Source organism: Gymnogyps californianus, chromosome 3, assembly GCF_018139145.2.
Source record: "Gymnogyps californianus isolate 813 chromosome 3, ASM1813914v2, whole genome shotgun sequence".
In the NCBI taxonomy this organism is placed as follows: domain Eukaryota; kingdom Metazoa; phylum Chordata; class Aves; order Accipitriformes; family Cathartidae; genus Gymnogyps; species Gymnogyps californianus.
In genome coordinates this window covers 109,148,733-109,161,487 of record NC_059473.1, presented here as the reverse complement: position 1 = coordinate 109,161,487, position 12,755 = coordinate 109,148,733, and the positions used below count along the sequence as shown (strand labels likewise).

The window sequence follows — 12,755 nt, the reverse complement described above, 5'->3', positions numbered from 1 at the left end:
TGCATAGAAGACATCAGTTTTCTCCCTCCAAAAAAAGTTGCAATGGTCCCTTTCGGAAAAAAAAAATAAAAAAAAAAATCAGAACAGTTCTTTAAGATCTCTCACGGGAAAAAAAAAAAAAATCCACAAACCCCCTTGAGTAACAGTTGTGCTGCCAAAAGACTTCTTTGCAGACCATCTTCCAGACTTCAATCAGAGACCGACAAGCTTCAAACAGCGCCTTCTGTATCATTTTTTCCCCCAGTCCCATTTGCCTTTGCTGTTGTTGTTGTGATCACCAAATGCAATAAAAATTAAAAAAACACAAAAATAAAAAAAATTAAAAATCACAACTCCCGGGCTCGGAACTAACTTCGAGATATTTTTTTTTTTAAAAAGAAAACAAGATTTTTTTTTTTTTTTTTTTAATCATCAGCATCATCAGCATCACCGGCGTCGCGTGGCTCCAGCTCCGCCGCCGCCTCGCCGCCGCCGCCCCCGCTCAGTACGTGAACACCAGGTCGGAGAAGTTCGCCTCCAGCCAGTCGCCCGCGATCATCTCGCTCAGCTCCGGGGTGCAGTAGTCGGGGAACTCGAAGTGGGAGCCGAGGCTGCCCTCGCTGAAGGAGTCCAGGTCCTTGTCCACCAGCGAGAGGGAGAGGTTGCCGGCGGCGGCGCCCGCCCCCAGCTCGGCGGCGGCGTGGCCGTGCTGGGAGAAGTTGAGGCTGAGGTCGAAGAGCAGGTCGTCCGCCTCCTCGCTGCCGGCCGACGAGGTGGAGATGGACCGGGAGGAGGCCGGGGAGAGGCCGGGCGGCTGCTGCGGCGGCGGCGGGCCCTGCTTGGTGATGTTCTTGAAGCTGTAGTAGAGTCTGCTGCCGCCGCCCGCCGCCGCGGCGCCGCCCCGCACCTCCTCGTAGAGGCTCGCCCCCTCGGTGGACTCCGCCGAGGAGCTCAAGGTGGGACTCGCCGGCACTTTGGCCACGTTGTACCGCCGCAGCTGCTGCGGCCCCGGCTCCTCGTCCTCCTCCTCCTCCTCCGCCTCCTGCTTGATCCGCAGCTGCAGCTCGTCCTCGTCCTCCTCCTCATCCTCCTCCTCGTCCATGAAGACGCACTTGACCGTCTTGCTGCTCACTTTCAGGGTGCCGAAGACGTACTCGTCTCCCGCGTAGTCCCCGTGGTGGGCGGCTTTGGCTCCCGGCTTGGGGGGCGAGGAGGCGGAGGAGGCTTTCAGCTTGCTACACTTCTTGCTGGAGCTCTTGGCGCTTTTGCTGCCGCCGCTGCTGGTGGGTGCGTTTTTCTCCGGACTTTGGCTGGCATTGGGCTTGGCCGACGGGTCCATTTTGGGCTTTTTCCTGGGCCGGTACTTGTAGTCGGGGTAATCGGCCATGTGCTTGAGCCGCAGCCTCTCCGCCTCCCGGATGAAAGGGATCTTCTCGCTGTCCTTCAGCATTTTCCACCGCTTGCCCAGGCGCTTGGAGATCTCCGCGTTGTGCATGTCCGGGGACTGCTCCATGATTTTTCTCCTCTCGATCTTAGACCACACCATGAACGCGTTCATCGGTCTCTTTATGTGCCCCGACGCCGTTTTGCACCAGTCCGGATCGCTCTCGTCCAAAGCGACCGGGCTGCAAGCCATGAACTCGCCCTCTTCTGTGTCCATCGCTTCCCGGGGCAGGTTGCTCTCCGCCTCCGTACTTTCCGCTTGCTGCACCATGGTGGGCTCTCGCCGAAGCGCCGCTCTTCCCGCCGCGCCGCTCCCCTCCGAGCCAACAAAGCCGCTCCTCCGCCGCCCCCTCCCACCGCCGCCGCCGCACCTTGCCCCTGCTGCGAGCCGAGCCGAGCCGAGCTCTCCGCCGCGCTGCGAGGCGGAGCCCGCGGGGCGACCGGCGGGCGCTTGCTGCTGCCCGCAGCCCCGGCGGCCCGCTGCGGCCGGGCCGGGCTGGGGCGCGGCTGGGCTGGTGCGCTCGGCGCCGCGCTGTGCCCGTGCCCCGGCCTCGCGCCGCCGCCCGCCCTGCCCCGCCGCGCGCGCTCCCCCTTCTGCAAAACTCCCGGCTCCTCGCCCAACTAGTTATCAGCGTTTCATATGGGTGACATCACTCCCGCCGCCGGCCAATGGCGACGCTCGGCCGCGCCCACCGGCACGCCCACCGCTTTTATCAGCTGCCCCTCCCCCCCCCGCCCCGCGCTGACACACCCCCTGCGCGGGGGGCGGCCGGGGGAGGGGGGGGCTGCTGGCTCTCGCCGGCTCGTCCCTCCGCCCGGGAGGCGGCGGCGGCGGCGGCGGCGGCGGCGGCGCCATGGGGGTCTTCGCCCGCTGGCCTCGGCCGCTGGCTGCCGCCCGGCGCGGAGCGGTACGAGGCGGGGAGGGCGGCGGCGGCTCCCGCTCCCCCGTGGCCCGCTCCCCTCAGGAGGCCGCGGAGCCCCGCGCGACTCGGGGCGGCAGGGGGCGCTGGCGCTCCGCGGCCGCCACAGCCCCTCCGGCGGGAGCGGGGCCGGGGCCGGGCGGCCGGGGCCGTCCCCACCGCCTTCCCGCGGGACCGGGCTCCGCCGCCTTCCCCTGCTCCTCCTCCGCCTTCCCCTGCTCCTCCGCCGCGGGTGCGTGGGGCGGCCCTCGGCGGGGGAGAGCGCCTTCCGCGGCGCGGGTCCGCCCACGGCCGTCTTCTCCTCCGCAGCGGTGCCAGGGCCGTGAACCCCCGGAGCATCGCGCCAGGCGCCTCGGTTCCCTGCCCGCACGAGCCCCCCCGGGGCTTGTTTCGGTGGCTTGTCGGTAGCGCAGGGGGCTGCGAGGCCGCAGGGTAGGGCCTGGCACGCTCCTGGGGCGGGGGGATCCGGTTGCCTGCGGATGCGGACGGTGCCTCGGCGGCCCCCGCCTGCGGGCGGCGGTGCCCGCTGCTCCTCAGGGCCGGGCCAGCACGGGCGGCCTGCCCCGGGCGGGGGGGCAGGTCCCCCTGTCCCGCGGGGAAGGCCCGGGCTGCCCGGAGGAGGTAAGCCGAATAAGGGAGGTCATCGCACCCACCTGGAGGCATTTCCCACGTGGTGTAGGCAGAGGGTAAAGGCGGTTTCTCCAAAACAAGGGGTGAAAATTTATAGACAGGGTCTAACAGTGCCGGTTTTTTGTTTGTTTTCCAGAAAGCATCCAGTTATTCAACAATGTTGTGATTATTGCAGAACACTCGTAGCGGATCCAGCTATTCTGGATAATCCTATCTTTGTTTTCATCGCAGAAGTTATGAAATACAAAGCCAATGGTGTACTCATCTGTGGTCATTTTGCTTTGCAAAACGTGTGCTGAAAATGAATTCACATACTGTTCTGTGGGTCCCTTTGTGTTTTTCTAGCTACCGTTTACAGTTATTAACAAGACAAAAGTTTAATAAGTTTTGTGATGGTTGCTGGCTGGATGCAGACATGATGGCAGCGAGAGGGATGAGCTCTGGCACAGTCTCTCCTCTGTCAGAGCGCATCCTATGAACTGGTGCTAATGGGGCAGCAGGTCCCCTGGTACATCATCCTCTAATTAGCACAGTGGTTCATTTTCCTCAGACCGCGGCAAAATTGCTGTGTTTGGATGATGTGACTATGATATCATAGGGCTGCAGAGTGACTAGTGCTGTTACAGGAACAAAAAAAGTCACTTACCTCTTTTAGCTTTATGGATACGTTATGGCTACCAGGTCTCAGCTGCACTTGTCAGGAGTCAGGAGCAGTTTGAAGGAGTAGACAAGAGGCAGATACATAGTGTCGTGTCGCTTCCCCTTCCTGACCCCAGCTGGGAGTACAGGCTAGAGGGAAGGGAAGGGGCATAGCTTAACAAGGTTCAGTTACTTCATTGTAAAGATGGATTTTCAAAAATACCGCTCTGCCTCTCCATGCGTGCCCCCAGGAGGGATTTTTCCTCTGAAGCTTGCTGCCACCTCTCTCTCCCCTTGCGATTGCACCTGGTGGTACAATCTAGCCCCGTAATAACGCTTATCCATTGAGAGATAGAAGGTAAAATGGAAAATTTGCCTGGCAGGGTTCTCAACCTGTCATAAAACATTACGGTTTAGAGAAACTACATGAGAGGAGGGTGCAGTACCTTTGGGAGCGCCTGAGTTTGTGCCGCAGCTGTGGTCTCTGAGGAGGGCTGAGGGCTGTTGGCAGGGCAGGGTATTCCCTCCGAGAGGGCCGTGAATTTGGCACTTTCCACTCCGTCCGGGTGAGGACTCGCTCAGATCGGGCACACTGTAGAGCCATCTGTGTCGCAAGGGTTTCAGAAAAGGTGAGAGTATGTTTCTCATAGTGATGGCACGACAGGAGGCTCGGGAGATACGTAGCTGGCTGGCTGCCTTCAGGGAAGGCAGCTTTACTGCTACTGGGACTCTTACTAAAAAGATACCAGGATACCAAGTGTCTCAGTTAATCCTATTTCTTAGTATTTTTCTGTAAATAACCAGTATTCAGGTTACAAAAATATAGAATGTGAGAAATTCTGAGGTTTTTACATGCATTTTGAATCCAGATAGAAATAATGGTGTAGTTTTGCGAAATGGAACACGTCAAAATGTTTTAGTTTGTTGTCAGTGTTTCAACTTCTATGGGAGATTTCATTATGTCATATAATTGCATAAAATCCAAGCTGATGAAATGAAAATTGAACGTTTCCTCAATTTCCTGTGAAATACATCAAAACAGTGAATTTTCATAAAATACTGTTATTTTGTCAAATCATTGTTTTCCAAGAACCATGAACTATTTTGGGAATTTTTCAGTCAATTGCAGTGGAAACCATATAATCAATATTGATAAGACATTCTAGGACTAGGACTCCATCTACCAGGGTGACAGAATCTGACATTTAACACATTAAGATCAGGAGAAATCACTTTTAATAAAGCTTTGGTGTAGATTGAAGCCACCATCATTACAACAGACTTTGGGATGTTTCTTCTCCTTCATGTATGTCCCTGTGAAGAAGCGTGTTAATACTATGGGCATCACATAACGTTCGTAAATCCCATTTTTCTATTTTTCTGGTATATCTAATTTTCTGAAGTGTCTTGGCAGCATTTCAATTTTTCCTCAAAGTGATCTTCTAAATACAAACAGCATTACTGTTTTCTCATGCTTGTTATTGTTGTGTTCTGATTGTTTTTTGTTTTATTTTGAAGGGTAGCGCTAGGAAGATAATGAAGCTGAAAACAGACTGATAAATAATAGCCACATTCAAGAAAAAATTATCTTGAGGATTTTAGAAATCTGATTAAAACATGTACATGAATAAGTAGATATTACTGTTAAAATGAAATAATTTACAGTTCTAAAAGCAGTTCAATAATTGTATGTGTGCGTGCGTGTATATCCCTATTAGAGCGCAGCAGTTAGAGCTAACAGCCCACTACTCGCTCTTTCGAAATTCAAATGAATAATCATCTTTCTGTTATCTAGGTCAATAGAAGGCTAGGCTACCCCAGAAAGTGGGAGAAAACAGGTAAAACAGGATTCACTAGAGAGCTTAATGCTTGCCCCCTTGGATGGAGGCTTTTTTTCTGGGTCTGCGGCTATGGTGGGCTTCCTAGCGCTCCAGTTCGGGGCGGGGGGGACATGTTATCCTGAGCGCAGTGCAGCATGAATATGTAATGCCAGTGAAAGCGCTGAGGTCTCTGAGTCAAGAAGCTGGCGAGATGCCTCCAAAGGCCTGAAGCTAGCCAGCAGAAAAAGCTTCATGCAGGAACACGGGCCCTCTGAATGTGGCCCTGTGTGCTTACATCTGCCCCCATCGGTGCTTAAAAAGGTGAAGTGATCCGCCTTTTTAAGAGACTGACCTTACGCTGTTCTTGCAAGATTTTGACTACCAAACAAGAATTAAATACGGGCAAAAAAAGTTTGTTGTTGAAGAAACAGCGTTTTAGAAAAAGCGGAGGATATTCCCTCTCCTTATAGTGCCTGCTCTCTCTGTTAGATTTAAGTAAACTGAAAGCCAAGGTTTTTACTGTGCTAACTCTGAAGACAAATAGTACTATGAGCGCAGTGTTCTTTTGGTTATTTATTTCATGCCTGTTCTGAATTGTGCTGCAGATTTTTGTCTGGAGAGCCCAAAATGACTTTGCATGGGGAACGTGTGGGAAAACTGGAGTTACGCACCTTCTGCAAGGTGTGGGAAGTGGTTTCAATCACAGGCTGTAGATTCAAAATGGAGGAAGAAAGAATTACAGTGTCAAGAGAGTTTTGTCTTAACGGGAAACATATGATGAATTCTGAACGGAAGGGTCACACCCGAGGTTAGATCACAGACACGTTTCCTAGGGATCTTTTCTGGAATAAACATAAATTCCTTGAGTCTTGCATTCATGAGGAAAGAATAAGCTGTGGTCTTACCTCGTGTTAGCTAACGCAGGGTAAAATAGTGAAAAGGCACACCGGCCATGCTTTTTAAGATTTGGTGAATCTTCCCTTCCCTAGAGTTTTTATCTTTAGCTGCTAATTCACATGAAAAATTAAACTTCCTCGTCATTGCTAGGAAAATAGCATCCTCTCCTGTCTTTTCAACTGCTGTATGCTAGCTACCACACGCTTTTGGAGTTGAGACTGCGTAAGACTGTGGTTTCCACAAAGCCTTTGTTTTGAAAATAAAAGTATGTAGGCACCCGGAGCTGACACACATAGCAACAGATTGGGAGGTGAAGTGCGCTCGTTTAACTGAAACAGAGTAATCATTCAAGAGAATAAACTAGTCAGAATCCAGAAAAACTCAATTTACATCCAATTTGAAACTAAACATAGACAAAGGAATCCAGACATACTTAACCTTGATTTTGTGTGCCGAAATCTTTATTTTGCCAAAAGTACGTACATCAGATACAGCTACGGTGAGGGCAGCGCCGGGGGTGATTTGCTGGCTGGCCAGCACAGCGTAGCATCTTTTGCTGCGGTGCGGGCCTCTGCTGCTGGAGGGGTTGCTGTAGGGGTCCGGCTGGAGCCCAGAGAGGCTGTCAGGGGGAGCAGGAGCAGGAGCAGCTCCTCCTAGCTCGCCTCCTGCCAGAGCTGAGTGTTCAACTTACTCATCGGCCGATGCACAACTCTACTCCTGGTCACGTAACAGCAATCTGACAAAAGAACTTCCTTTGAACTGCTTGCTGCCTGTAGGTAGCTCTAGAAATGACGTTTGACCACTGTTTGTAAAAACATGATCAGCAAAGGCATCTCGAGACAAAGAGATTGTGTACATTGGTTGAAACAATCCAGGAGTTAAAGACTGAGCAGAAAGTAACCTTATTCTTGCAGCTATGTTGTGTGTCTAAATCTGGCATCCTGGAGTGTGTTGTTGCTCCACCATCCTCCTCTAAGACGTAGGTTGACAGTGCTGGCTCACTGGGACAATATGGATGGGCCATTTCCTCTCAGCCCTGCCATACTGATCTTACACAAGGAGATGTTTTAAGATACCAAGATGTATCACTTACCATTTTTCATAGTATCATCCTGATTGCAAAGTGCAACTTATTAAGAAGAAATTCCAAATGTGTTCTTTGGGCATCATGTACGCTGCAAAACCATTTTATGCTCTAAGAAATGGCATAAAAAATAGCGTTGGGATGTTCCACGTACATTGCAACCCTCTCAGAATTTTTGTTTGCAAGACAAAACACTTTTTTCTTCCTGGTTGTGAGACTAAAACCCGGCTCTGCAAGTCAGGCGGGGTCCCTTCCATCCCACAGATCATTGTAGTACTAGTAGTTCTGTTTGGCAGATAATTTCCTCAGCCGCTTGTGTGTAACCCTATTGATTTGAATGGCTGCCCCCAGCAACACCTGTGCAAATTCACGGATGGCACCGGGATTGCACAGATGCCATGGAGGGCATATTCTGGCATACATGATATTTATTACTGGTGGTGATGCATGAGATGGAAGGGATCCAGGACTCAGGCTGAGTTTGTGCAGCTGGCAGTTAGAAATTTACTTGCAAACTGAGCTCATTGGGTAGGAAACTCAGTGTGATAATGAATCCGGAGCCCCCAGTGCCATTTTTACCAAATCACTTTTTAGGGCAGGAGAACAATTTAGAAGAGATGTGTCTCTTACTAAAAGTGTCTGAAAATTGTGCTTGAAAAAAAGTGAAGGGAATCCCAGAAGAGATGATATTGCAGTTATTTGATATCAGAAATTACTGTTACTAAGCTTGTTTAAATGGAAATGTTTACTTGTTTCTACTGAAAACTTGAAATATGTAAATTCAATGTGTGAATTTAACACAAAATTTTAATTTTAGCTTAATTTTAATTAAATATTCAGTAGCCAGTTACATGACATTAAAAAGAAAACAATTGTTTTTAACAGGTTTTATTTCGATTGATATGAAATCTTCCACAAAATTCAAAACAATTCAAAGTGACAGAGTATTTTCATAATACTATACATTTATGTTGTTGGCCTATAGACATTGAAATCCACAGTGTTTTAGCAGATCTCTTAGGAAAAAGTGTTGTACCTTGAACCAATTATAGACCATCTCTGGTTAAATTGCAGAGCCAGTTTGCTTAATATGGGTAATTTGACGTTGTAAAGTATTTGTCAGTACCCTAGGGTAGTCTCTTAGGGCACACAGGTTTCACTGTGTAATATTTCACACTCATATGTGTGCCAGTTAACCTGCTTAGGTGGATACTATTTACGACTCATATAGGATTTGTTACGTTATGTACTTTATTTATGCAATATGCTTAAAGCTTCTCTTTATCAAGTCTAGAATGATAATCATAGTTATTGCATTGGATTTGCTTATTATTTTTGGGGGGGGGGGAAGTCTATTTAGTCCAGCAGGCTTCTTAGAATGTGGAAATTCAGCAAGGACATGACAAAAATGCATAACAGAATGTATGCATTAGACATCACACCAATATACCCGTTGAGATATAAAGCATGTTCACAGTTGAATAGACGCAGACACACAGATTTATCATTTACCTTTTCCTTCCTCCTAAAGAACAGTGGAGGGCTGCAGCTGGCCTCACCCTCACTTACAACCAAATAACATTTGAACCTATAAAAGGGTGTTTTCTTTGGCTCCGCTGCCTTGAAGGAGGCAGCAACATGACCTGCAGGAAAGACACTTATCAAGTCTCATGTCCCACGTGCTCTCTGATTGGGATCTGCTGATGAGCTGCCCTCTGTATATACCATTACAGAGAAAGCGAAAAGCCACTCCGCAGCATATGCCTGAAAGATTTTTAATTTACAGGACTCACGCAGTGAGCAGGATTCTGCAAAATTCTGCAGAGGTTTTGCTAAGAAGGACCTTGCCCTAAATGCCACCTAGTCCCATGTCATTTCCTAATCACAAAATTGAAGATACCCAAGGGCATGGCCATAATGTGACCTGTCCTATCAGATCAGCCAGGAGCCACCCACCAGGGAACAACTCAGAGGTTGCTTCAGCCATGCTTTCTCATCTGTGAGCTGTGGAAGCGTTGTGTGTGATGTGTGGAGCCCAAGCCGATGAGCTCGGTGGTGTGCGTGCTGGCTTTGTGCAAGGTAATCTCGTTCCTAGATAGCTGTGAAGCTTTATAGCGTAGGCAGGAACTACTTGGAGCACCAAGTCAGTGCATCCGCCAGGTGCCCTGGCTGTGTTCCCATCTGAGTTACCTCTGCCCACTTTTGGCGGAGCTTGGCTTGGAAAAGCTGGAGATGCAGGCTTCTTGGGCTGCCCGGGCTTCTTGGGCTGCCCTGACTTCTCCCTCCAGGCAGACTTTTCTTGCTGGCAATCCTGAGCTTGCGCTTGCACTGGCAAAATCTGAGTGAGAGAAGTGCAACAGCTGTACAGTGGAAATGGAAATTAGAGCTTCATTACTGAATAAAGAAGCAAACCACATAATATTCCTATTGGTTGTATATGTTTAGAGAAAAAAGGCTATATGAAGATCTTTATAAAGCTCTTTATGTCCTTGTTTTGTTATGTCCATGTAAATCTTTCTATTACCATTGTTTCAAAAAGAAATAAATTTAACAAATGTTTCATTGCCTATTTTTTTTCCAAATGGAAAACAAACAAACAAACCTCCTAGTTATAAATAATATCAGCAGTCACAAGAAATTGTACAGTAGCTAAACAATGAAGGCACATAGAAATGCTGTTTGTTTTATTTCTACACAAAGCCCTGCTGAATTCACAGGAATGAATTAAATATGCTGAGTGTGACTGGGACTCTGGGAAAGCAACACTTCAGTTAATACTGGTTTTATTTTTCCATTTTTATTAATTTGTTGTAAATTTGGATAATAACCTTAAAATAAAAGCCACTATGGAACTGCAAATGTATATGCATATAAAAGTACATTACTAATTCCTATGAAAATCACCTTGTGTTCTTATAGTTTCTGAAAGAATATCCAGCAATATTACTAAATATTCACCAAAAATAGGCAACTGCAAAAAACCAGCATACCGTTCCCTCTAACAACCTTTGCGTTGTAGTAAAAATGAGAAACGTTTACTTATTCCATCCACTATTTCTTATTTATGGGTATGCTAGGAGGTTCCAGGTGCATGCAAAACCCTGACTGTACCAGTCATTTAATGATGGTGGAGAACACATTAATTTGGAAATATTGTTCACCTTAAACCACAAGCCCAAACTGTCCATCCTTCTCCCTCCTCCTTCCCTTAGCCTTCCCTTACATTGCAAACTGTACACTGTTAGTATTAACACCACCAAGATATTCAATAACATTAGAGGCTTGAAGGTTTCCTGATGCTTTATTACACAATGATGAAAATATCATAACGCCTCTAACTTCATCAAATCAGGCATTTCATTACAGCATCCTGCAAGTATAGAAAACTGATTGTCTTGTGTCAGCATGGCCTGAATCCAGTTCTTGCATACAAGACATGGTTACTAATGATCTTTGTGAGTTAGCTGAGACTTGATCTTATTTTTTCAGTTTTGCTGCACTAGGAATTGTAGGTCAGAGCAGCAAATAGAAAGAGTTTATTACAGCTTATCATATAGTTTGTTTGACAAAATGGTCAATCAACAATAAACCAGAAATTAATAATTAATTGTACTTGCAATTTGCACAGCAGTTGATATCTCACAACAAGGCGAAGTCTGAGGTAAGGAATTATTATCAGCAATTTATAGAAGGGAGCTCCAGTTTGGGGGTTCTCCCTGCACCATCAGTACTGACCGGAAAAGGATGGCACAGGGAGCTAGAAACCTCTTCCCAATTTCTGTTTTCTGCTTTACCTGGAAGGGCCTGACTTATCTGACTGGCTGTGCGACCCAGAAGAATATCTGCGCTGCCAGTTAAGTAGTGTATAGAGGGAACCATTTTTTAAGCACAGACTTGCCCCAAATCCTGAGTGCATGCCCAAAACCTTCATTCAGGTACAAACTTAGTCCAATATATTCCTCACCTTGCAGGGTAAATTCACTGTAAAGAATCCTGTCTCTCGTGAATAAGATTAACAGAGGTCTGCTCAACCCCTTCCGCATACCTTTTCGTCTCCTTTCTTCTTCACTTCCCAAACTGCAAGAGAAGAAAGGGGGCAGCTGACCAGCTACCCACAAATTCAGTGTGCTCTCCAAGCTCTTCATTTGGCAATTTAGGCATAAACAAACCAAAGCAGGAAAGGAAGAACTGAGCCTGTGCTAAGATAATTTATCTAAGGCTACACAATGAGCCTGGCAGAACAGGAACAGCCCTGAAATCTTCCCCATTACAGTCCTGTGGACTCTTCACCACACAGTCTTGAGACTAAATGAATAAGTACACTGAGAAGTCACGTTTGAAAAGACAGCTTGTACAATGCAATTGCTCCCATTTTGGGCCAGGGTAAAGATCAGAATTGGAGCCAACCCAAGGAGCGAGATATATGAAATGGAGGTATGCTTTTTTTTGCACGTGAACAGTTTTCTCTTGAAACAGATAATTATTTGGGAGAACCATCTACTTTTATTCTCAAGCAGAAAAAAAATATATTATCATGTTGTTCCATTTCTGTGTTATTCTGGTAATGTATTTTAGTGACTGTATGCATTTCTGATTATTCAGAATTGCTTCGCAGAGAGATTGAATTTACATTTTATCTAGACACCAGTCTTACCCAGAAAGATCTTTTTCATTTCAGTGCTAGTTTGAAAATCCATTATTTGGTGTTCATCGTATGCAGGTTTTCATTTCCAGCAAGATTGCTGTGGCAGAAGAAATATAGACAAATTCAATGGCTTCACTATGTGTGAGTTTTCTTGTAATATAGAAAAAGCCTTTCTAGTTTCCCCGAGCACTGAGCTTGGAAAATGTGGGCCCAATTCTGGAAAATTTGGTTTGTTTTCGGGGAGCAGTTGAGCATCCTCACCTCCCACTTGGAAGCTGCCTCTCTCCTACCTGGGCCCCTCCTGGCTTTCAGAATGGCTAATATTGGTTCCCCTGAGAAAACAAAATAATTTTGTATTTAAATCTAGGATTCTGAACCAACTGGAAGTGCTGGTCCTGGAGCTCCTACTCAGTGTAATCTCAGTGATGAGAGCTGCTTTGCCAACATTGATCCTCCTCATCAGGTCCTTCAACTAATACTCAAGAGTTAAAGTTGTTTCAAATACAAAGTTTTCTTCCTTTAAGAAGGCTTAGCATTAGTCAGTTCCAGTGGTCATGAGGGAAAACCAGTCCTGATTATACTGTTAAGCCATCTAGTCCAAGTCAGGTAAAGTTGCTGTTTCACTATCTCTCTAGGGAGCCCAAAATATTTATCTATGACCTGGTGCCTCTGTCTGGTTCAGGCTTTGGGTAATACCT

The 12,755-nt window shown here is 47.5% G+C and overlaps 1 protein-coding gene across 1 annotated transcript; it reads right to left on the bottom strand.

Annotated features, from left to right (window-relative positions):
* Nucleotides 1-427: 427 nt before the first annotated feature.
* On the bottom strand, nt 428-1,776 carry SOX11 (SRY-box transcription factor 11). Its single transcript, XM_050894046.1, has one exon. The coding sequence runs from the start codon at nt 1,691-1,693 to the stop codon at nt 482-484; it is 1,212 nt and encodes a 403-aa protein (XP_050750003.1). The 5' UTR covers nt 1,694-1,776; the 3' UTR covers nt 428-481.
* Between the last annotated feature and the right edge of the window lie 10,979 nt (nt 1,777-12,755).